The sequence below is a fragment of the Camelus bactrianus genome, chromosome 2 (genome assembly GCF_048773025.1).
Source record: "Camelus bactrianus isolate YW-2024 breed Bactrian camel chromosome 2, ASM4877302v1, whole genome shotgun sequence".
NCBI lineage: Eukaryota > Metazoa > Chordata > Mammalia > Artiodactyla > Camelidae > Camelus > Camelus bactrianus.
Window position 1 is genome coordinate 79208560 of NC_133540.1, and position 23338 is coordinate 79231897.

Genomic DNA, 23338 nt, shown 5'->3' on the forward strand with positions numbered 1-23338 from the left:
TCTACTTTATTTGTTACTATTTTCTGTTTGTTTTCCTCGTTCTTTGGTCTTATTTTTGTCTTCTAGATGTTTTTCTGTCTTTTGGGGTTTTATTTACTTATTTTTAATTTAAAAAATTATTTTTATACAATTTTAATGGTTATTTTCCATTTATAGTTATTACAAAATATTGGTGATATCCTCATGTTGTACAATACATCCCTGAGCCTGCCTTTTGTGGTTTTAATTGAACTTTTAATGATTCAATTTTCTCACCTTTCTTAGGATATAAGTCATAGTTCTTTTTTTTTTTTTTTTTCATTTTTAAGTGGTTGCTCTAGTGTTGGCAATATACAATTAATCCAAATCCACTTTAAACTAATATTATACCATTTCACAGACAATGTGAGTGCCTTGGAATAACAAAGTAATCCTATTCCTCCTCCCATCCCTTGGACCTTTGCTTTCATAGTTTCCCTTATATGTAAACATGCATAAGCATGTACATATAACATGAGACATATACAAAAGCAAGCATATTCAAATGCATTGTTGGTTTTATTTTAAATAAACTATTACTTGTTATACAAATTAAGAAAATAAGAAAAATGAAAGTTTTTATTTTATCTTCAGTTCTTCCTTCTTTACTTTATGTAGACCCTTGTTCCTGATATATTATTTTCCTTTTCTCTAAGGATTCACTTTTTTAAATTGAAGTATGGTCAGTTAAAATATGTCAATTTCTGGTGTACAGTAATATTTCAGTCATTTATATACTCATGACAATAAACGCACATCTATCGATAATTACCATAAATGTCAATAGACTAAATGTGCCTATCAAAAGACATAGAGTGGCAGGTTAGATAAAGATTGACTTTTAATATTTCTTGAAAGACAAGTCTACTGGTAACAAATTTCCTTAATTTCTGTTTGCTAGAAAAATCTTAAATTATTCTTAACTTTTGAAGGATAATTTATCAGTGTACAGAAAAATTCTAGGTTGGTGGGTTTTTTGTCTCTAGATTTTAAATATCTCACTCCACTCTGTTCTTGCTTGCATGGTTTCTGAATTGAAGTTGAGTGTCATTCTTATCTTAGTTCCTCTATAGGTAAGATGTGGTTTCCCCTCCTTTTCAGGTGTTTTTCTTTACCTTTGTTTTGAAAATGATATGCCTACATATAATTTTTTTTTTTTGGCATTTATCTTAGTTTTCTCTGAGCTCCCTGGGTCTGTGATTTGGTGTCTGATATTTATTTGCAGGAAATTCTCAGTCATTGATGTTTTATTTCTTCTGTTACTTTTGCTCTTTCTTCTCCTTCTGGTATTCCCATTACATGTATTTTATACCTTTCCTATTTGTTCCACAGTCCTTGGAATTTCTGTTCTGTCTTTTCATTCTCTGTTCTCTGATTTTTTTTAGCTTGGTATATTCTATTGAGATATCCTCAGTCTTAGGCGTTCTTTCCTTAGAAGTGTCCAGTCGATTGATAAGCCCATCAAAGGCATTTTTATTTCTGTTATAGTGATTTTTATTTCCAGTGTTTTTTCCTTACAATTTAAATCCCTCTGCTTACAATGTCAATCTGTTATTGCATGTTATCTACTTTATTCATTAGAGCCCTTAACAAGCTAATTACAGTTGTTTTAAATTCTAGGTTCGATAATTCTGATATCCCTGCTATATCTGATTCTGGTACCTGTTCTGTCTCTTCAAATTGTGTTTTTTGCTTTTAGCATGACCTATAATTTTTTTGATAGACAGACATAATGTAACTTGTAAAAATAACTTACATAAATTGAACTTTAGTAATGTGTTGGTAAGGTGTGAGGGTAAAGGATAAATTCTATAATGCTATGAATAGGTCTCAATCTTTTACTGAGTAACTCCTCTAGACTATGAGCATCATAAGTACTTCTCAGTTTTTTTTTTTTTTTCTCTCCTAGGTTGCTAGAGAAATCTGGAGTTGGGTATTATATTCCCCCCAGGTCAGTTAGGCTCTGACAGTACCTCAGCAGATTAAGTTCTGTTTAGCTAGTTTCTCCTGAAGGCAGGTCTTGGGTTTTATATTCCCCCCAGGTCAGTTAGGCTCTGACAGTACCTAAGCAGATTAGGTTCTGTTTAGCTAGTTTCTCCTGAAGGCAGGTCTTGTTAAAAAAAAAAAAAAAAAAAAATGTGCTGTGGCGTATTTCCAGATGATTCCTCTTCTCCTCTCCCTATTAGAAGGAAGAGGAGATTTTTCTCAGATATTTACTGTGAGATATCTATTGTGCTCCCAGAGGCAAATCTCACAATACTGTGGAAGCTGCCACGACTGGATATCCCTGGAGATTGTAGCTCTCAGATTTGTCTGCTCTGAGCCTTTGATAGTTCAGTTATGTTTCAGGTTCTCTTTCCCTGACGCTGGTTTCCATGGTGGTTTCTACTTGTGAGTCTCTGCTTCAACAAACCATGACTCCCTATATTCAATTCCTAGTCCATTCTTGGGGACAGCTCTTTGTTCTGTGTCCTCACTTCTTTTACAGATACAAGATAAGTGTTATTATCAATTTGATAGGCGTTTTATTTGTTCTTAGGGCATAGCATCAACTTCTAAGCACCTTACATGTAGAACTAGAATATCCTTTTAGGCTATTTTTGTTTTTATAGTTAAAGTGGATCTCTTATAGTCTCCATATAATTGGGTCTTCATTTTTATCTAATCTGGAAATTTCTGCATCTTAATTGGAATTTTTTTTATATCTCATATGATTATGTGTATGGTAAGGTTTAAATCTACTGCTTTGCTATTTTATTTGTCTCATCCATACTTTGTTAAATTGGTAGAAAGGAAGGGCAATTAAAATGGTATGACGAAGCAATAAAAGTATAAGCTAAAGTATAAAAATTTAATTGATCTAAGACTATATGATATGGAGTCAACTCTGAGGCTAATAGGAAACCCTAATAAATATTTAACTAACTTTGATTAATGGAAACTTTGTTAACTTCACAAAATGAAAAATAAATTTTTGATTTCATGTTGTAATATTGATCATAAGTACAAAGTTGTATATAGTTTCATATGGTCTGTTGACCTGTACCAAATGTAATCTAAATAGATTTTTATGCTTATTATTTATATCATGTCATATAAAATATTTTATTTGTTTATTTGTGCAATTAGCTATGCTTCAGATTGTCCTAGAGAAGAAATCATTATTTTTAAATTAATGTTAAATTTTTTAGGGTAATATGATTATATTAACTGTTTATGGTTGGTTTTCTTTTGAGAAAATTTTGGTTTTTTCTTGGGGATAGTAGGAAAATGATCCTATTTTTATTAAATAGTGCTAGGTCCATTGACTAACCTTATGGAATAAATCAGTGAACCTAATCTTTACTTAACATTAGTGTAAAAAATTATGGATGATTGCAGCTCTAAGTGAGGCAGATAAACAATAGAAGATTTAAAACATAAAATAGAAATATGTCTTAATAACTTAAATGAGGAAAATCTACTTTCCACTATAAAAAGCACTAACTATATAAAATAAGAATGATAAATTTGATTACTCAGCACTGTAAACTTTTGTTCATCAAATATACTATGACAGTATAAAAAAAGAAAGCCATTGGTTAGGGAATTATATTTGTAATACATACATTCACAGAAATATTGAAACCAGAATATTTAATGAACTTCCACAAAAGAAAGTGAAAACAATTGAATGCCCTCACCCCTAGCCCATCATGGGCAGAAAACTTTTTAAATGTATTTCACAAAATAAGATATAAGGTTATATATATGTGTATATATATATATATGTATATATATATATATATACACACACACATACACACACAGATAATTGATATGTATAGGATAAATACAATTTAAATGATGTATGTCATGCATAAATTAAATGATATATGACATAGAAAAATAATTAAATAAGAAATCAGCCAGGAGTTAGAAAGGTTGCAGTATAATTGTGCTTGTTAGAGTGAAATGGAGGTGTAAGTTGCTGCAATTACTTTGGATAATGATTGACCCTAGTTAGGAAAGCAGACCTTGTGACCTACAGTACTGAAATAGCCTAAGTGGCCATTAAGAATAGAACAGATAAATTATATACATTTTATACTGCAATTTTATACAAATAAAAATGACTAACTGTTACAACAATAAACAATATGTTTATATCTCTCAGAAAAAATGAGCAAATGACAAAATTTTTTTATGATTCATTCTTTATAAAAAGTTCAAAAACAAGCAAATGTAATACGTAGTGGTAGAAACTTGAACAATTTGAGAGCAGGAAGTGACATGATCCAAGTTTCTGAGGTGCAGGTAGTATTTTATATTTTGATATGTTGAATGGTTATGAGAGTATTTTCACTCTAAAGCATCATGGAATATACACCAATGACTCCTCATTTTTCTTTAGATATGCTATGCTTCAATAGTTTATTTAAAAATAAATTTATAAGATAAAACAAAATCAGAACTTAGATAAAATAACTATATTAACTTAACAGGAATCAAATGAAATAATAAATTAATGAGCTGAGCAGTCAACTCAGAAAATTGTAAAAAGAATATCTCAGGATATTTAAAATAGGAAGATAGCAATGTTAAAGGAAAAGGCAGCAATAAGTGAAACAGAGAAGACAAGAAAATAAAGAAATGTAATGAAACCAAGTCTTCAAAAAGATTAGTAATATAGATATATCCTTGGCATAACTAATTAGAAAAAAACATGGGGTATAAGTATGTGGTATAATTTGTACTACTATTCAATAGGAGAAAAAGAAAGATGTATTAGTATTGATGCTGGGAAGAATGGCTAAAAATAAAGAGGAAAACCAAACAAATAAAAATACTAAATCCTTTCAGAATACTACATACGTAAGTGAAAAACATAGAATTAACTATAGGTCTTAAATCTGAAAATCAATAAAAGAAACAATATTTTTGTGACATAATTTTTCTGTGACATAAATGTGCAAAAGGGCTTCATAAATAATTCTTTATAACTGTCATGGCAAAAAATGAATTTAGCAACAACGACAAACGATTTCTGTTTACTGAAGGACACAATGAAAAGTTAATAAATATATATGACAGATTGGAAGGTAACTGTAATGTATGAAAATGACAAGGGAGCAATGTCTAATATGTATGAAGATAGTCAAGTGACATAAAGACAATGGAATGAAATCAAAAAATAAAGGACTTTAAGGTCTGTAATAAAAAGAAATAAGCTAAAAATAATATGAAACCATGCTTAAACTAATTAGTAATCAGAAAAAAGGTGAAAATGAGACATCATTTGTTCTGTTGAAAAAAAGATTGAAAGACAATTAAAGCCAACTGAGAGCATACAGCACAAATAGAAATTTTCTGAAGCAGCTTTTAAGGATGTATTTCAGAGTGAAGGAAGATAACTCCTGAAAGATACTTTAAAAGGCAAGAAGAAATGAAGAAAGAATTAAATAGCATGCATCTACATTTATTTAAATGATTCACTGCATAAAATAATAATAGTAAGTTTATCTCCATTGGAAGTTTCACAGTTTTTATGTGTAATAATCTTGCAAAATTTCAAATTTAAATCATACAAAAAGAGGAGTAAATTTCAAATCAGAAGAAGAAAAATCTGAATAAAAAGAAATTAAAATAAACCCCCAAACAAAATATAACTAATTATAAAATGAAGAAAATAGGCAAATAGAAAGTACACAGAATAGAAAATTTAAAAAGAATTAAGATGTTGGAAACAATCCCAACTATATTAATAAGTATTTATAGTTTCAAATGAGCTAAATGCTGACTTCAGAAAAGTAAAGATAATTGTTACTGGAAAATAAAATCCAGCTGTGCCTGCCTAGCACACATACATACAAATAAAAATTAGAATCCTGAAAAGTTGAAAATAAAAAGATTTAAATGGATAGTCTAGGCATATATAAACACAAATAAGGCTTATTTTGGCTTTTTTTTAGTGTTATTGATGATGGAGTCACTAGGTAAGGGAAAAAATTCAACAGAAAGAAAGAATAGTCTAAACTTACATGTTCTTAACATGATTATCTGAAATATTTTTAAAACTAAAATTGATGTGGAGAGCAATTCAGTTGTTGGTATGAGTGAATAAATGCCTGATTGGCTGTTCCTCACAGAATAACTCAAAGTCTAGATTAAATACAAAAACAAATAGAACAACCTTAAGATTTTGGAGAGTGAACCAAAGCTGGCAATTTCTGGAAGGCTATCAAAACTTCAAAGAGGTGTGGGTGAAGAAGGAGTGAATGGGTATAGGGGTTCTCTTTGGAATGATGAAAATATTCTAAACTTTGATGGTAGTGATGTTTGCACAACTCTGAATATACTGGAAATCACTGAATTGTATACTTTAAAAAGGTGAGCATTATGGATTATAAATTCCAGTATATCTCAATAAAACTGTTATACATATATTAAAAAATACTTGAAGACAGGGTTGATATAGCGTGAATTTCTACTTTCCTTTGATTTCTACCCTGAAGTTAGATCTCAGCTACAGCACTGTGTGGGGCAGATAAAACTCTGATATTTTGCAGTCCCTTGGCCTTAGAACAGAAGACAGAACTCAGGTAAAGACAACCTCTCAAAAATGAGTGTGTATATTTTGAAAAATAAATGCTGAAGACATTCTTTAGATGAAAGGAAATCTTACCTGAGGGAAAATTGAATTTCCTGGAATGAATGAAGAGCATAAGATACAACATGTATTTGGTAAATACAAAATTTTTTTCCCCTCTTAGTTCCAATAGCATTCATATATCCTCTCAAAGCAAATTTAATTGCATAATACACATATGGATGTAATATGTATGATATAGGTGGCATAAAGGGCAGTGAGATTGGAAAATAGTTCTGTAGAATGGCAGGGTACCTATATCTCATATACAGTAGAAAGATGTAACTATAAATACATTATGGAAAGTTAAGGATGCATATTGAAATCCCTGCAGTGAAAAGGAGAAGAAGGAGAGAAAGAAGAAGGAAGAAGGAGGAGCAAGGACAGAGGGGAAGGGAAGAAGCAGCAAATAGCTATAGCTAAAAAAAAAAAACCAAACTAAAAAGAAACTCTAAAATGTATTAGTAATAATCATAAAAGAGGTAGAAAAGGAGGAACAGAGAAACAGAAAAAAAGGGATAGACAAAGGAAATTTAAAAATGGTAGATGTAAATGTAACTATGTCAATAATTACACTTAATGCTAATGAAATTAAGATTGTCAAAATGGGAATGAAAGCAAGTTTCAACTATATGCTGTATATGATATATACCCTTTAAGTATAAAAAACTCAGATGGTTTGAAAATAAATAGAAGGAAAATGATATATCATATAAGCCAAAAGAATAAGAGGAATGGGGTGGCTATATTAATATCAGATAAATCTTAACCCAAAAAGTATTTCCTGAGATAAAGAGGGGCATGGTTGTAATGATCAAAGAAACAGTACCAAGACAAACTTAGAAGACTTTTATTACCTAACTTCAAATTCTATATTAAAACTTTATTAATCAAGACAGAGTTGTATTGGCATAAACATTGATAAATAGATTAATAAAGAATAGGGAGCTCAGAAACAGATTCTTACTTTTATGACCATCTGATTTTTAACAAAGGCACCAAATCCATCCTATGGAGAAAAATGCCTTTTTAGCAACTGTGCTGGCAAAATTGGATGCCCACAAAGAATAAAACAAAACAAAATAAAACTTTGACCCTGTCTTATACTATATACAAAAACTAATTTGAGATTATTTTAATTATACATTAACCATAAAGCTTTTAAAATAAAACATAAAATCCTGGAGATTTGGATATATATAATATTTTCCTAGAGAGATAAAGGAAGGAAATAATCATGTTATTATTTTGTTTTAAATGATAAATTAGACTTCATAAAAATTAAAACTTTCTGGCTCACCAAACTATACAATTTAATAAATTTTAAACAGCAAGCCACATACTGGAATAAAATTATTTATAGAGAATATATTTGACAAAGAGTTACAGTACATAGTTACACTGATTTACACTATACACTTAGAATACATGTAAGTCAATAATATCAAAAGAAACAACCCAATTAAATAATAAGCAACATTTTAAAAGATACTTCATCAAAGAAGATACAAATGCCTAAAAAGCACATGCAGTATTATTCAACATGATTAGACATCATGCAATGTAAAGTAAGACTGCAATGGAGTACTACCTTACACTCAACAAAATTACGAAAGTGATGAGGATGTGAAGTAACTAGAAATTTAAAACTTGTTTGTGGATGTATAAAAATTAGCATATCTTTAGAAAGAAATTTAACCATTTCTTATAACACTATATATTTAAACACTTTAAACATTTCTTACAAAACTTGCCCTATGACCCAGCAATTCCAATTTCAGATAGTTACACAAGAAAATATAAAATGTATTCGATAATAGCTTTATACAAAAATGTTCGCAGATGCTTTTTTTTAATAAAAAAATGAAAACAACTTTGTCATCCACCTATAGGAGATTGGAAGTGTGCTTACATGGAAAACATACAGCATTACTCATTACTCTCATTATTAATCTTGCTTTACCTATAAGTGTCATTTAACTTTGACATACACTCCTGGTTGATATAATTATTTTTAACTTGGCTTTTGAGAAACTGCATGCTTTCTGTCTTTCTTTTATTTTTCCAAGTCCTTCTTAATTTTCTTTGTTGAATCATCTCATGTTGTTGACAATCATTGGAGTGTTCCAGAATTAGAAGTTTTCTTTTCTCTTTTCTTTACAAACATTATTTTGGTGAACACATTTGGTCTCTTGCTGTAAAATACAATTCACAGTTGTGTATCATTTGACTGTACCTCTCTTCTTAACTCCAGATTTGTCCCATTCAATATCTTCATTTGGAAGTCTAATTTTCTTACAATATCTAATACTGAGCCACTGGTATTTTCTAAAACATTCTATACTGCAATCCTTCTTACTTAGTTTATTATAGTATCAACCTTCCAGTTGGCCAAATCAGAAAAAGAATTAGATCCTCTTTTATTACTCTTCCTTTTTCTCTCATAATCAGTCATATCTACCAGAATATTCTATGAGCTCTGTTTTCAAAATATGTTCAGAATATGGGCACTTGTCTCAGTCTCTATTTCTAAGACCCTTGTTCTAGTCACCATCATTTCTTCCATGATTTCTGTGCTTGCCTCATAATTGCCTCTTTTCACCACGTCCATTCGCAAAAGAGCAGATAATTCCATTAAAACAGAAAGAAGAGCATGTCATTACTCACCATTTCATATGAGTAAAGGCCAAAGTCTTACTACATGCTCTAGCTCCATGTATCTTCTCTGACTTCATCTGCTATTACTCTCACTCACTTGATTACCTCATTCCAACCACAAGGTCATGTTTGCTATTTCTCAAAATGGACTGGGATACTTCTAGATAAGGGGATTTGTACTGTTTTCTCTGACTAGAAAGAATATTTGTTTAGCTCATTCTTTTATATCTATGACATGGAAATGTTGCTTTTCAGTGAGGCCAACCTTAATTACGTTATAAAGTGTTGCAAATGTTGTACAATGTTAATGATACCCATTACTTCATTTTTTCCCTCATGTAATTTATCATCTCTAATTTCTATTTAGTTAGTTAGTTAGTTAGTATGTTGATAATTTCTTACCTGTATTTATAGAATTCAAGGAATTGGGAGCTGGGATTTTTGTTTGTTTTCTTTATTCACATTTCCCAAGCATAAGACCAAGGCTCAGGATATAGAAGGTACCAGTAAACATTTCTTTAGTGACTAAGTTTAAACAGCATGATTAACATAATTGATCTAATATGTCTATGTTTTAAAAAATAAGAACAACTGAAGAATACATACTCTTTTAGCATACAAAATATCTTTATATAATTTTAAAGCAAACTGGATCATTTAAGAAAGTTTATAAATTTAAATGATTGACATCATTGAATAACATGCACTGATCATAAGAATCTTGGGCAGATATTAATAATAAAGAAAGATAAATTTAAAATATGATTTTGCATTTAGAAACTTATAAACACAATTGTAAATAATGCATGAGTTAAAGAAAATACTGCAAATTTTAAAATACTATAAGCTATGCTATGAAAAAACCACAGTTCTGAATATTTATATTTGTAAATATCTCATGATTCAAAAAAGAAACAATCAAGTTTTAAAATAATTTGAGCTCTTCCATGAGAAAAATATATAATCTTGCGTGCTAGAATCAAAAAATTAGAAACACTAAAAATGTATTTTTAAATTTACTTCTAGGCAGTTACAAAAAGAATGACAAAATTTTAAAATGTGACAGATTTTAGTTTCTAAATCTTGTTGAAGAATATGTGCTCTTCCAGCAATGTGACTGACTCTCCTCCCAACAAAGGTGTGGTCTTCATTTACTCCCTTGAATCTCAGCAGAAATTTGTGACTATTCATTTAAGTAGAATATATCAGAATGATGCTAAGTCAGTTCTGAGGCTTGGTCATCAGAAGCATATAGCTTCCACCTGACTTGGACTGCCTTCTGGAAAGTGCCGTGGGAGACATGAGTGGACGTGTAAAAAGTCCAAATACTCTGAAGCCTCTATGCTAAAGAAACCACATGTAGAGGTCACATAAAATAAACATGCCCAAGGAACTTCAGCTGTACTGGCCCTTAGCTATTTGAGTTTTCCCAGAACCAATTACCACACTTGTAAGTAAATACACTTTGAGATGACTTCATCTCTTGGCCTTCAAGGCAATAGGAGATGCCAAATGGAGCAGAGACAATCTTCCCTGCTGTGCCCTGTCCAAATTTCTGGCTCACAGAATCTGTGAGCATGATAAATAGTTGTCAACTTAGCTAAAACTGGAAATTATATTTTCAATATTCTTCTTTCATATACATTTCTAAGTTAGAGTTGACCAAAACAGGAAAGTAGATAAGAATTCAGAGTTGGAAACAAAGAAGAAGCCATTACTTTCCAAAGATGTCAGGAGCAGGTCAGAGATAGACATAGAGGTGTCCAGAGGGACCACAGTATCTAGGCAGTCTTTCAGACTATTTGCCCCAGTAGCCAATAGTGGACTCAAGTCAACTGCCAAACCCTTCACTTCATTTGCTTCAAAAATAGCAAATTCCACAGATCTCTAGACTAGATTTCCCTTTACAGTTTCACTTTGACAGCTAGACATGCACACCTCCTGCATTTCCCTTAAAGCTCAAATCTACCAAGCTGCTCCAGGGACTCAGGCTGTTTTGACCGTGATTGTACCTTATCTTCCAATTCTCATCTTTCTTATTTCACTAGCCAATTCCATTCACATTTGTGTGATTCCTAATTTCTGTAATGAACTCTTAGCCCCATAACATTTTTAATAGTTCTGTCCTAATTAATTACTGAATAAATACAACTAGGAGTTTATCACTTACTATGTTAAAATGTTTATGGTAAATATCAACCCATTTTTAACTCTCTAGCATATGTAAGAGGCTACTTCATTGGATAAGAGATCTTGAACATAAAAAATATGCAAAGCAAACAATATAACTAAACTTCAAAAATTTTCATATATCTAGAATGAGGTTGGCAAACATTTTTGTGAAGGGTCAGATAAGGAATATTTCAGTGTTTGTAGGCCTTATTGTCGCTGTTGCAACTACTCAACACTTCAGTAACAATACATAGATAAATGATCGCTGCTGTGTTCCAATAAAGCTTTATTTACACAAACAAACAAACAAACCTGTTAAAAGTCTGGAATTAGTCCATGGACCATAGTTTGCCAAACATGGTCTGTGGAATCATGTTGAAACAGGTAAAACTAGAAGAATCTGAGAATTATTCTACTTTGGCGACTACTTAATTAAAACATAGAAAACATTTTATTACACATTCCTGCCTTAACCATTCATGACTTCCTAATTCCTATCCCACATGCATCTTCCTTCCGACACTATCTTAGATATTACACTTTAGCTTTTGAAATGCTCAGCCCATTTCCAATGAAAGTCTAATTCCACATATCAATTGACAAATTATGTAGACGTAGGGTCTCACAATCTCTTGTGAATTAGCTCATTATGTGCTCCAAGTATCCTCCCATATTTGTTATGGAAACCTGATAAATGTGTGGGATCCCTCTGTGGTTAAATGTGAAGGGAAACAGTTGTACATGAAATTCAAATTGATGGTACCCACAGTACTGAACTTCAGCTTGTCAAGCACATGTGAGGATTTATTCCCTTTGCTCCATGCTAATAATAGCACCCTTAAAGAGTAAAAAATAGAAAGAATAAATGCAACAGTGGTTCAAAGAGCCTGAAGAATTTAACATTCACATCTTGAGGACTTTACCTCTTTTAGGCAATGAAATCTCAGATTTATTTGGTTACCCTTCAAAGAAAACAAATTAGTTTGACATTCCTGAAACGTTTGTAATTCTATCCACAGGCAGCTTTGGAGCCTCTCCATTAAGACTCCACATTCTGTAGCTGCTGTTGTCTGTTAAAGTCACAGTAAACACTGCTGATTGCCAGCTGTTCCTTTCTTATACCATAACTGAACTTCTCAAAGTAAATCGTTAGTTGACTTAAATCCACACACATTATTTTGCCAAACAATAAAATATTCGTCTGCAAATATTACTAATGTGAATTTTGAGTAATACGATGTACTTCTCTGAGAGAAGAATTACATTCCAAGTTACAAAATCTATTCTTAATTATACACAGGAGTTCAAATACTATTGAATAGTTATATCACTATGTTTTGACTTTGAACAGTGACTGGTTAATAGGATTTGTTTTTTCCCTCCATTTGACATGGCATTATTAAAAATGTTAAAGCATTATCAGTTAACTTCAGCAGTTGATTGTTCATTTACACTGAACTTAAATTTTAGGCATTTAAATTTAATGTCATCCTTCTTCCTAATAATGATATTTTTAATCTTTGAATTTAATAATTAATTCAGGCAAATATTTTTAACTGAGATAAATGGGTGTATTTTAGCATACTTAAATCCCCAGAAATTGTATGCAACCTTCTGCCTGAGATTTCTTTTTTCTGGTGGAAAAGAAGTCATAGATATTAGTAGGTTAAAAAAATGGAAGCGAAATGATCATTAAGAGGAAAATGATTGCTATAACATTAGGATCAAAAATATAACTCACCCCCCCATTTTCTTCACATAATAACAAAACTACAACATATATTTTAACTTGATTGTGGAAACTTAGAGTCTAAAAATAATTGTGTTTCTGGATTTAAAGCCTTTAAATTAACCTTAAAGATGATTTTCATATCACATTCAAAAAGATATTGCATAAGATTTAAAAGAAATGATAGCAGAATCAGTGCCTTTTGCTGAAATCAATCAATAACTAACATTATATGACAAATTTATTATAAACCAGACTCTTTCACTGTGCTTCTAATAATGACGTGTGGCCCTGTGATACAGGACAGCTATAAGAACTTCTTTTCAGGTCTGTGATGTAATCAAAGTTGGGTCTGTGCCAGGACACCAAATGTTTTCCTGCTGTATGCCATTTGCCATTTGTAAAGTCCCAAACAAGTTTTTGTTTGCTGTTTGATTTTATTGTTTAGATGGGTTTCTCCTTCAGTGTATTTTTAAACTACAAAATCAAGCCTTTGGAGCACATTCATCTAGCAAACTGGTGTGGGCTAGGCTAGAAGAGAGCTAGCACATAGGGCATATTTCTAATTATCCTTATATAACATTCAAGTTGAAAATAAAATAGAATTCAGTTTCAGAAGAGTGAATTAAAATAAAGACATTTAACCTTCCTGTATATTTAGTCTTATCATTTGTAAGATCTTTCAGCTTGAAACTGTTGTGATTTCAGTTTTAAGACAAATCTAGCAAATGAACCATGAAAACAATACTACATTGATCAGGATAATGGATTGAAAGGGATGTAATGAGTATTTGTGATTTCCTCTCAAAGGAATCAAGCTATTAAACACCTAAGGTCAATTTTAGCCATCAGCTACTCAGATATTTTCACTTCAGCTACCAGGTAAATTTAATTGAGCAGAACCTGGACCTGTGTACTTGACTCAATAGTGGTCTGCAATGAACACACTTAGGTACAGTGCTAATGAAGCAGACAATCTATCTATATTCCTCCAGGCTTATTGGATTGACCTAAGAACAACACTTGTTAAATATTATAATTGGTGGGATGATCCACTCTTCATTGCATAGAACAAGAGGAAAATAGGCTCTAGTAGAGGTGTATAGAAGATATGAGTCTTCTTAATTGAAATGTGTGAATGCTTCTAAACTGAGGCAGTGTGCTGAAAAGGAAGAACACAGGCTCTCTTATTTTTTAACTATTGAAATCCTTGACTGCATATTCGATATAGAAATGTGTAGATATTTTAATTATGGAAGTTCATTTTTTTTGCATATATGATTCATACTGAAAGAACTTACCCCTCCTATTTCAGTGAAATGGTGCAGATAATTTTTCATATTCAGCTACAATGCAATGAAAGTAAGTTCAAGGATGCTATTGAAAACGTTACCCCTATCATTGCCATTTGCAGCAACATGGATGGACATGGAGGGCATTATGCTAGGTGAAATAAGTCAGGAAGGCAAATACTGTGTGGTTTCATTTATACGTGGAATCTAAAAAATACAACAAACTAGTGAATATAACAAAAAAGAAGCAGACTCACAGATACAGAGAACAAACTAGTAGTTATCATTGGGAAGTGGGTGAATTGAAGGAAGGTCCCAAGCACTATGAGTTCAATAAATACTTTCCATAACACCAGCTAGGCTGTACATTCTGGCCAGATTTCAAGACCTTAATAAAGTGAATATAAAGCATGAATAAAGATGATGTCCATCATGTGATTTAGAGACAGAATGTGGAGGTTAAGGGAAGAGACTGAAACTTACTGAGCTAAGGCTCTGGAAATTTACACATTGTCAGATTTGAGTGGGGATGAATGGAAAAGTAACTAGTATTATTGCATGCCTGTTGGGTGGCAGGTGTATTATGCATATGTTCTGCAGTATTTCATTTAATCTAACATTTTACCATAAATTTGGTGTCTTAATTCCCATTTTATAAGTAAAAAATTGAAAATAAGTTTAAAAGTTCCATGTGCTGGTAAGGATGAGGGCACTTAAAATCCCACTTAGGCATCAACTTGGAAGGTGTAAATCAAAGCTCTTCTGCAACTGAGCATGTTTGAGGAAGGCAAAAGTTACTGCTAAATTATAATAAGAAAAATTTTAAAGTGAGTTTTCATTCATTCTCAAATTCCTTTCTTCTTGGCAAGCCTACCCTTACTTCTCCAAATAAAAATCAAATTTGAAGGACAAACATCTTTATAAATTAAATATTCAGGTTCCACAAAATGTTGAAAAACCTTGGAAGTCCCAGGTATGTTAAGATATCTTTAGAGGATTTAGAAAATTACCCCAAAAGTGGAAATATATATATAAAAAAATTCTTTTGGTAAAATTATCTTAGAATTAAATAGGACTAGAAACTACTCATAAATGTAAGCTTTGAGCATACAGAATCTCATTTTCAAAGATGTATTATGTGTAACTTTTTTTGTGTTCAGCCAATTTTTTCTAGTGAAACATTTTAATTCCCTTCTCATTTTCCTATACCTAATTTTTTTTGGTTACCATGGAGATTACATTTAGCATCCTAACATTATAACAATCTAATATGAATTCATACCAGTTAATTTCAATAACATACAAAAACTCTACTCATTTACAGCTATGTCCTCACTTCACTTACTGATGTTACAGAATTTCATCTTTGTACATTGTGTGTCCAAAATCATAAAGTAATAATTTTAATGCATTAGTCTCTTGAATTATTTAGAAAACAAAACAAGGAGTTGCAATGCAAAGTTACAATAATACTCTCTTTTAGACTAATAATTTTATTATGTATTAGTCACTCTAATCATGTAGAAAACAAAAAATGGAGTTAAAGACCATTGTAACAATCATGCTAGCTTTTATAATTGCTCATGTATTTACCTTTACTGAAATTTTTATTTCTTCATATGGCTTTCTAGTTACTGTCTGTGTCCTTTTATCACAACTTTGGGAATCCCTTTAGAATTTCAGAACAAGCCTAGTGGTGACAAACTTTCTTAGCTTCTGTTTATCTGGGAATGTTTTAATTTCTCCCTCATTTTTGAAGGACAGTTTTATTAGATATAAGATTCTTTCTTAGAAGTTTTTTCTTGTAGCACTTTAAATTGATCACCCACTGCCTTCTGACTTTCAAAATATCTGGTATGAAATCTACTGATAATATTATTGAGGATCCATTGTATGTGATGATTCACTTCTCGCTTGCTGCTTTCAAGATTCTTTGTCTCTCCACAATTTGATAATATGTTGTGGTATGAGCCTCTCTGAAGTCATCCTACATGGAGCTCATTGAACTTGGATGTTCATATTCAGGTTTTTCATCATATTTTTGAATTACATTTATATTAAATGGTGCTGCCTTTTCAAATACATTTCTTTGATAAGTCATAAGACTAAACACATTCCATTTATCTCTTATAAATGCTCTCTTAATTTTTAAAATAGTCTTCCTTCACTTCAGAGAAACTGTGTGATTCGGTAGAACCAATCTGGGACTATGTATTTTCTAGTGCACACATTTTGCCAATAAAGCAATGTGTAAATTCTAATTTTCTCTTCCAACATCATCCTTTGGGAGAAAAAAATGATCAACTAACACTTCTGTGTCTTCCAAATGGAAGAGTTAAGAATGCTCAGAAAAATACATAATCCAAATCTGCAAAAAATGAAATATATTTTAATCACCAGTAGACTAGAAACAGCCATAGATTCATTTAACCTTTTAATTCTACATCTCTGATTTCTGAAGGTAAATGTTTAGTTGGCAACTCTATTGAACTTTAATTTGTAGTTAATGCTGTCTAGCTTTTTCATTCAATACCACAAACATGTATTAGTATTTTGGCAAGTTATAGCAATCTGCCTAGTGTTTTCCCAGCCTATTATTTTATTTAATCCATCAAAACATCCACAAATGACTGTTCTCCTTTGTCTACTTTCTTTTGGTGCTGTAATTTTTCCCTGTATCATTGTCTATAGATTGTATATGTCAACAAGACATTTGAATGCTCTGACAAATAAAACTATTTACATTTTCAAAATATTTCTGAAAAAGAACATTCTCAGTGCTACTCAGGGGCAAACTTGTTGTCATCATGGTTTATAATGCATTATCCACAAATAATAATGTAGAAGAAATATGATCATCCACTATACTCACTCTAGCAATGTCAAATTTTTAAGACTTTTTTTCCTCACATGCTATATATTATAATTCTCAGAACATCAAACTGCTTGTTTGCTTTGCATTTCGCAGTAGCCTGTTGCATGGGTCCAGATGTAGTGTTCTTACATGGATTGACTTGAAATAGACAAAAGTGACCATTTTCTCTAAATACTTACTAAATTGTACTCCAGTTTGTCAGTCTTTTAAAACTGGACTTTTGCCATGTAGCAGTTGCCAGAAAAAAATAACATCTGAGTTATACCATTGTAGAACAAAAACTGATTTTACATTAACAACTCTAGATTTAATACTTCTAACTAAAAGAGAAGGAAAAGCCCTAAAATTGAGATTCATCTATAGATTAAGCCCCTGTAGAATTCTTGAATCATTACTCATCACTGTAGATACAAGGATGATTAAAGCATGATTCTTGTCTTCAAGAAATGCAAAGAGTGTATTATCTATTAATGCAGGAAGATATGAAGTACATATAATATGATATATGGTATATAGCCTGGTATAATATAGCATATTTGAGTATAATAGAGTATAGTAAGCATATTTGGGGGCCCAAAAGAAACAATAACCAGAACCTTCCAGAAGAGAAGAGGAAAAGAAAGGGCAGATTATGGAAAGTTTTATAAAGAAGTTGTTAATTCAGTTCATCTTTAAAGATGATTTCATAACTTTATGGTTTTGCCTCTTTTGGGGCAAACAGACATGCATGCATGCTTACAAACAGACACGCAGTTAATTGTAATGGAGATGAAAGCTTATTAGAGTCAGATTAGACAAATACCTTCAAGGCACATTTTGAATATTAAAATTTGGTCCCATACAGTTCTGTTCAGTTGGCTTAGAAGCTGGTACTACCAGAAGGCAGAGCATTATTTTCATGTACACTTAAATTAACCTTACATCCACATGTTAATTAAGTTGTAAGTGCTTAATAAATAGTGACAAGTAATTATAATCAGGGCCTTAACATTTAAAAGTATATGTGTACCTATTCTCCTCTAATTAATCACAGGTGTGGAGAATCAGTTAGCAGGAAGAAACAGCTATTTAAAACAAAATATGTTAAATAGTAAAATAACTAAAGGAGTAATTTGCTTTTATGTTTTTTTCTCATAATGAAACTTGGTTAGATAGTAATGAAGTTACTTTATTTAGGGAGTTATATGTATTCAAATGATGAAAGTACACAAATGAATCAAAAACAGAAGATTTTTCTAGACCAACAAAGGATACACTGGTGAAAAATATGGACATGTTCCCACTGATACAAGGGCTTAAATTGTGCAGGAAGACAAGGTAGATTTTAATCCAAGATCATCTGCTGTTGTGGGATGACTTCAGGTACTGGGTTCTCAATCTCCAGCACAGAAATAAATACCAGCTTAGCAGGATAGTCTATAGAAATCAGGCAAGTTGTATGAGAATAACATAGATTATAGGTGTGTAAAATAACTTTTAATTCATTAAACAAAAAGCCAAAGTGAAATTGCACAGTTGCAGTTGTACCAACATAGAATGTCATTGAATACACATGATATGCCTATTGATGGTGCTTATGAATTATGTAGTTTGGACAGTTTTTCTAAATGAAAAATTCACAGATTCTAATATCTTTTTCTTCCTTGAATCCTACACAGAATTTGTGATATGCTTTTTCTTGACTGGTAAATAATGATAAAATAATATTTTTTAAATCTGCAATGATTGCATTCCTTCTTTTTTTCTTATACCCTGTAATTAATTTCAGGACAGTTGGGACCTATTTACTACTTTATAACTTCCAGATTATTATTCTTATAGTATTTAGAATCTAACGTTAGTAAATGCTAAGTACAGTTTTAATATTTAATAATAAACACCAGTATAAATCAGATTTAGTGTTTAAATTTCAAAATCATTTTCCTATAGTATATAATATTTTACAGTAGCTTTATATAAAAACCACAGTCTTTTGAGGTCTGCAAAATAGTTATAAGATAAACTTATTTGAGTAAATGTCTGTATCTTACAGAAAGAGAAACTAAGTTATAAACAGTTATTTTGATCCCAGGAAATTATTTAATCACTTATGTTCTCTAGTTCTTATTTGGACTATATTTACAATGTCTTTGCCAAAGTTATTTAGTCTGTTGTATCTGTCGTCATTTTACTGAGACTTAAAAATCCTGGTCTTATCAAATATCACATATTTAATATATATGAGAACATGATTTGAAGTCTTAACTTTAGTTCCATGAGTTTATCTATAAAGCAGAGAAATAGGTGTGCACATGGTATTAGGGAAAGAGAGAAGGAAAATATAAAACTTACTGGAGGAGGAAAGATTTGGAAAAGAATTTCTGGAGACTATAACCTTGAGCTGGGTCTTGCTTGAGTATTAAAAAAGTTGGGATGAGATTAAGTGTAGAGATGAGTATAAGCGGGACAATGCATGAATGAAAGCAGACATACTAGAGATAGTATATTGTGACTGAGGAAATATAAATGATTGTTCTGGCTGAGCAGGTATTGGATAGGTTATGGCCTGATTATGGAGAGACCTGAATACCAGTGTAACTGGCTTGCTTATGTACTTGAAAATTGCTGAGAGTAGATCTTAAATATCCTCACCACAGCAAACAAAAAAGCAAACAGAAAAATTATACAAGGTGATGGATTTATTAACTAACATTTTAGTGGCAATCATTTTGCAATATATATATATATATATATATATATATTTGACATATATATACATGTGAAATCACCGTGTTGTACATCTTAACCTTACACAATGTTACTTGACAATTATATCTCAATAAAACTGGAGAAAAGAAACCAAAAAGAAAATCAAAGAAAGAAACAAACAAAAACCAACAAAACAACTAGCCAGATCTTAATTCTGGTATTAATGGAGAACCACTTAATATCTTTAAATAAATGTCCAAATTACCATTTGATGTGGCACTCTATCCATTTTGTTACAAAAATGTATATATCAACTAGGAGTGGTTTCAGTAATGTCACATAATGTGAAAGTTAATAAACAAAAAATAATATAAAGAAAAGAACAATTCATGGCATGCTTTTAACAAATACATTTTGAGATACATTTAACTAATATACTTGATGTGAAAAAAGTTGATTTCAGCTCTACTAATTACTGACAGTGTGACTGTGGACAAGTCATCTATCCTATATATTTTTGATTCTTACTGTTAGCACTAATACTATTTTTAAATGGGTGATAGTATTAGGTAGTTAGATAAGTGGGGGCACTGGGCAGATAGGTGGAGGAGAGGGAAGGTAGTCCAGAAGATGGCATTTTGCCTGCCTCTTAAAGCGACTTGATTTCTAAATGAGTGTCAGCAAGAAACTGGTTAAAACTCCACAGCCATGACTGTGCAGTAGCAGAAAGGACTTAACCAGATAGCGCCAATGCTTATTGTATTATAATTAACATTGTGATTTAGGCACCTGCCCCACAGGTTTTTCTGTATACACCTTGGGTAAGGACATACACAGAGGGGCCGAATGTAACTAAGCATTCCAGGGAAAGGAGCCATCAATCAAGAGACCACCTCTAAGCAAGGGTATAAGAGAAAGGGGAGATAAAAACCACCACTTTTCCTCCCTTGGGTCAGCCCACCTCCCATTCTTGGAGGGGGGAGTACTTTTCCTTTCTTTTCAAATAAATCTTTTAAAATTTTCACTACAAATGTACCATCTCCCAACCGTAAACTTATCTTTCGAGTATGACAAGAATCGGAGTCTTTACTTTTTGGGGCAACAATACTTTATTGTATGCTTGTTGGTGGGGTTGTTGTTGGAGCAGGTGTATCCTGTAGGATCTTCAGCAGCACCTCTGGTTTCTACTCTCTACATGCCAGTAGTAACTTCTGACTCCTGTCAATCAAAAATGTCTCAAGTATTGTAAAATACTTCCTGGGGAATAAAAGCACTCATGTTGATAAGCCACTGCAGTATTCTCTCTCAAAATTCGGTGTCTTCAGTAATACTGTGAGGACTTGGGGAATATTAAATGAAAATATGTAGTTCCTGTTTGTCAATAAATGTTAACCCTTCATGTTTCTTTTTTATTTTGCTATAATATTTATTAATATATAGGAGTGCTTTTTCCTTTGTGAAATATAAATCTGTAAATCATAGAGGAATATTTTTCACAAAGGATTACTTCATTATATACAAATTATATACATATGTTTTTCTCTAACTGTTTGAAAAATAAGTTATCAATAAAGAAAGTTATGATCATGTTAGATCTTTGGGGGGAATGGAAGAGTGAGAAGACATAATTTACCCAAGCAGGGAGGTACAACTATGTGTTTTGAGACAATGGAGAAAGCAGAGCCCCAAGAGGAAATAATTGCTCTTGTGAAATTTGAAACCCCTGAATAACTCTATTAAATAAAGAAATGGTAATTAGATAAATAGAAATAAGTAATAAATGTAGGTGTATATTGAATAGATAGATAATCAGGGAGGTAAGAATATAGATGTTGGAGCTAGAAAAGAGGTGCCAAGAAGAGAGAAGGTGCTGTAGTTCTCTATTTAGTATAAACAGTATTCCACATTGTTTTTTTGCATCTAATCTAGACTGCAGGTAATGATTACCTACTCAGACAGGAAGGAAGGGTGCAGGGCAGAGTCATTCAAGAAATAACACAGCAATTAACATCAAACTGGTGGAAAATTCAACTCCCAACAGGCCTTGAGGCCCATGATGGTGGGAGATTTGACTTCCAGTAGGCCTTGAGCTTCATTATATGCTCATTGTAATATACTAACATGCTAACTGGCACCCCCACAGGCACCATGACAGTTCCAAGACTGACCATATAAGGTCAAAAAGTGATGGTGACCCAGTTCCTGGGAATCCCAGCCCCTTCCCCAAAGTAGTTGGAATAATCTTCCCACTTGTTAGCGTAAAAAGTTACCCAGGCCATAAAAACTAACAATCCCCACACTTCATGTCTGCTCTCTCTTCTGAGTGAGATGGTCCACACTCTGTCTATGGAGTGTGTAACTAAATTTACTTTATACTAAGCACCCAACCCCCACACCTCGTGGCCTTTCTCTTGCCTTCGGAGACAGCCTGCCCTCTGTCTATGGAGTATGTATCCCTCTGAGTAAATCTATCTTTACTCAACTGTATGTGGCTCACTCTTGAATTCTTTCCTACATGAAGCCAAGAAGCCACACTTGGCAGGGTGTGTCTCAGGGACTCAACCGAGACCTGTGACACGGCCATCCTTTGGCCCTACGTTCATTTTTCCTGTATCATAGTCATAATTTTTACCTAACCAACCTGTAGTAACTTTTTATATACAAGGTGAATTTTAATATAAAGTAACATTTCAGAAAAAGAATATCTTTAAGGGAGTTCATATTATAATATGAAGAACACATACAGAAACTTAGCCGTATAAAATCATGAAAAATTCAATTCATATTAAGTTGATTAGTAATTATTTGAACATAGGGAGTATGAGAAAATATCTTTGAAGATTACACTAGAGAGAAAATTCAGGAACCAGTCCATAAAGAATCTGTTGCTTTCAATAAAGTTTTAAAGAAAAATTTAGTAGATTATACTTGTTCATGGTAAACAATCTGGAAAACATAGAACAGACAGAAAAAAATTATTTTTAATCCTCTTACCTTATAATTGTGAATTTTTTGATACTTTTCTTTCTTTTATATTATTATTTAATATGTAAATTTGCTTTTATTTTTGGTAGTTTTCTGTTTTGTTTTTTGCTTTAGTGTTGTTAAATATCTACAGGATAAGTGCTTATCACTTTTGCATTCTATTTCATTTAATCTTTCATATTAGGATTTAATTATGCCAATTAAAATTCATAGAATATATATTTTAAAAGCTAAATATAACTCCATTATCTAGCTATAGCATAAATTGACAGTGTCAGCTGAAAGTTCATCCA

General features: G+C 31.8%; 1 protein-coding gene across 3 annotated transcripts in view; it reads right to left on the minus strand.

Moving 5' to 3' along the window:
* Positions 1-7570: 7570 nt before the first annotated feature.
* Positions 7571-23338, minus strand: part of TECRL (trans-2,3-enoyl-CoA reductase like) — a 107591-nt gene continuing 91823 nt past the window's right edge. The window contains exon 13 of one of the 3 annotated variants that reach the window (XM_045504695.2): positions 7571-8841. In XM_045504695.2, coding sequence (XP_045360651.1) covers positions 8779-8841 — 63 coding nt within the window. In that variant the 3' untranslated portion in view covers positions 7571-8778. Of the gene's footprint in view, positions 8842-18692; positions 18789-20048; positions 23007-23338 lie in introns of those variants that run through there. The other 2 variants (XM_074344102.1, XM_045504697.2) reach the window with 2 other exon arrangements.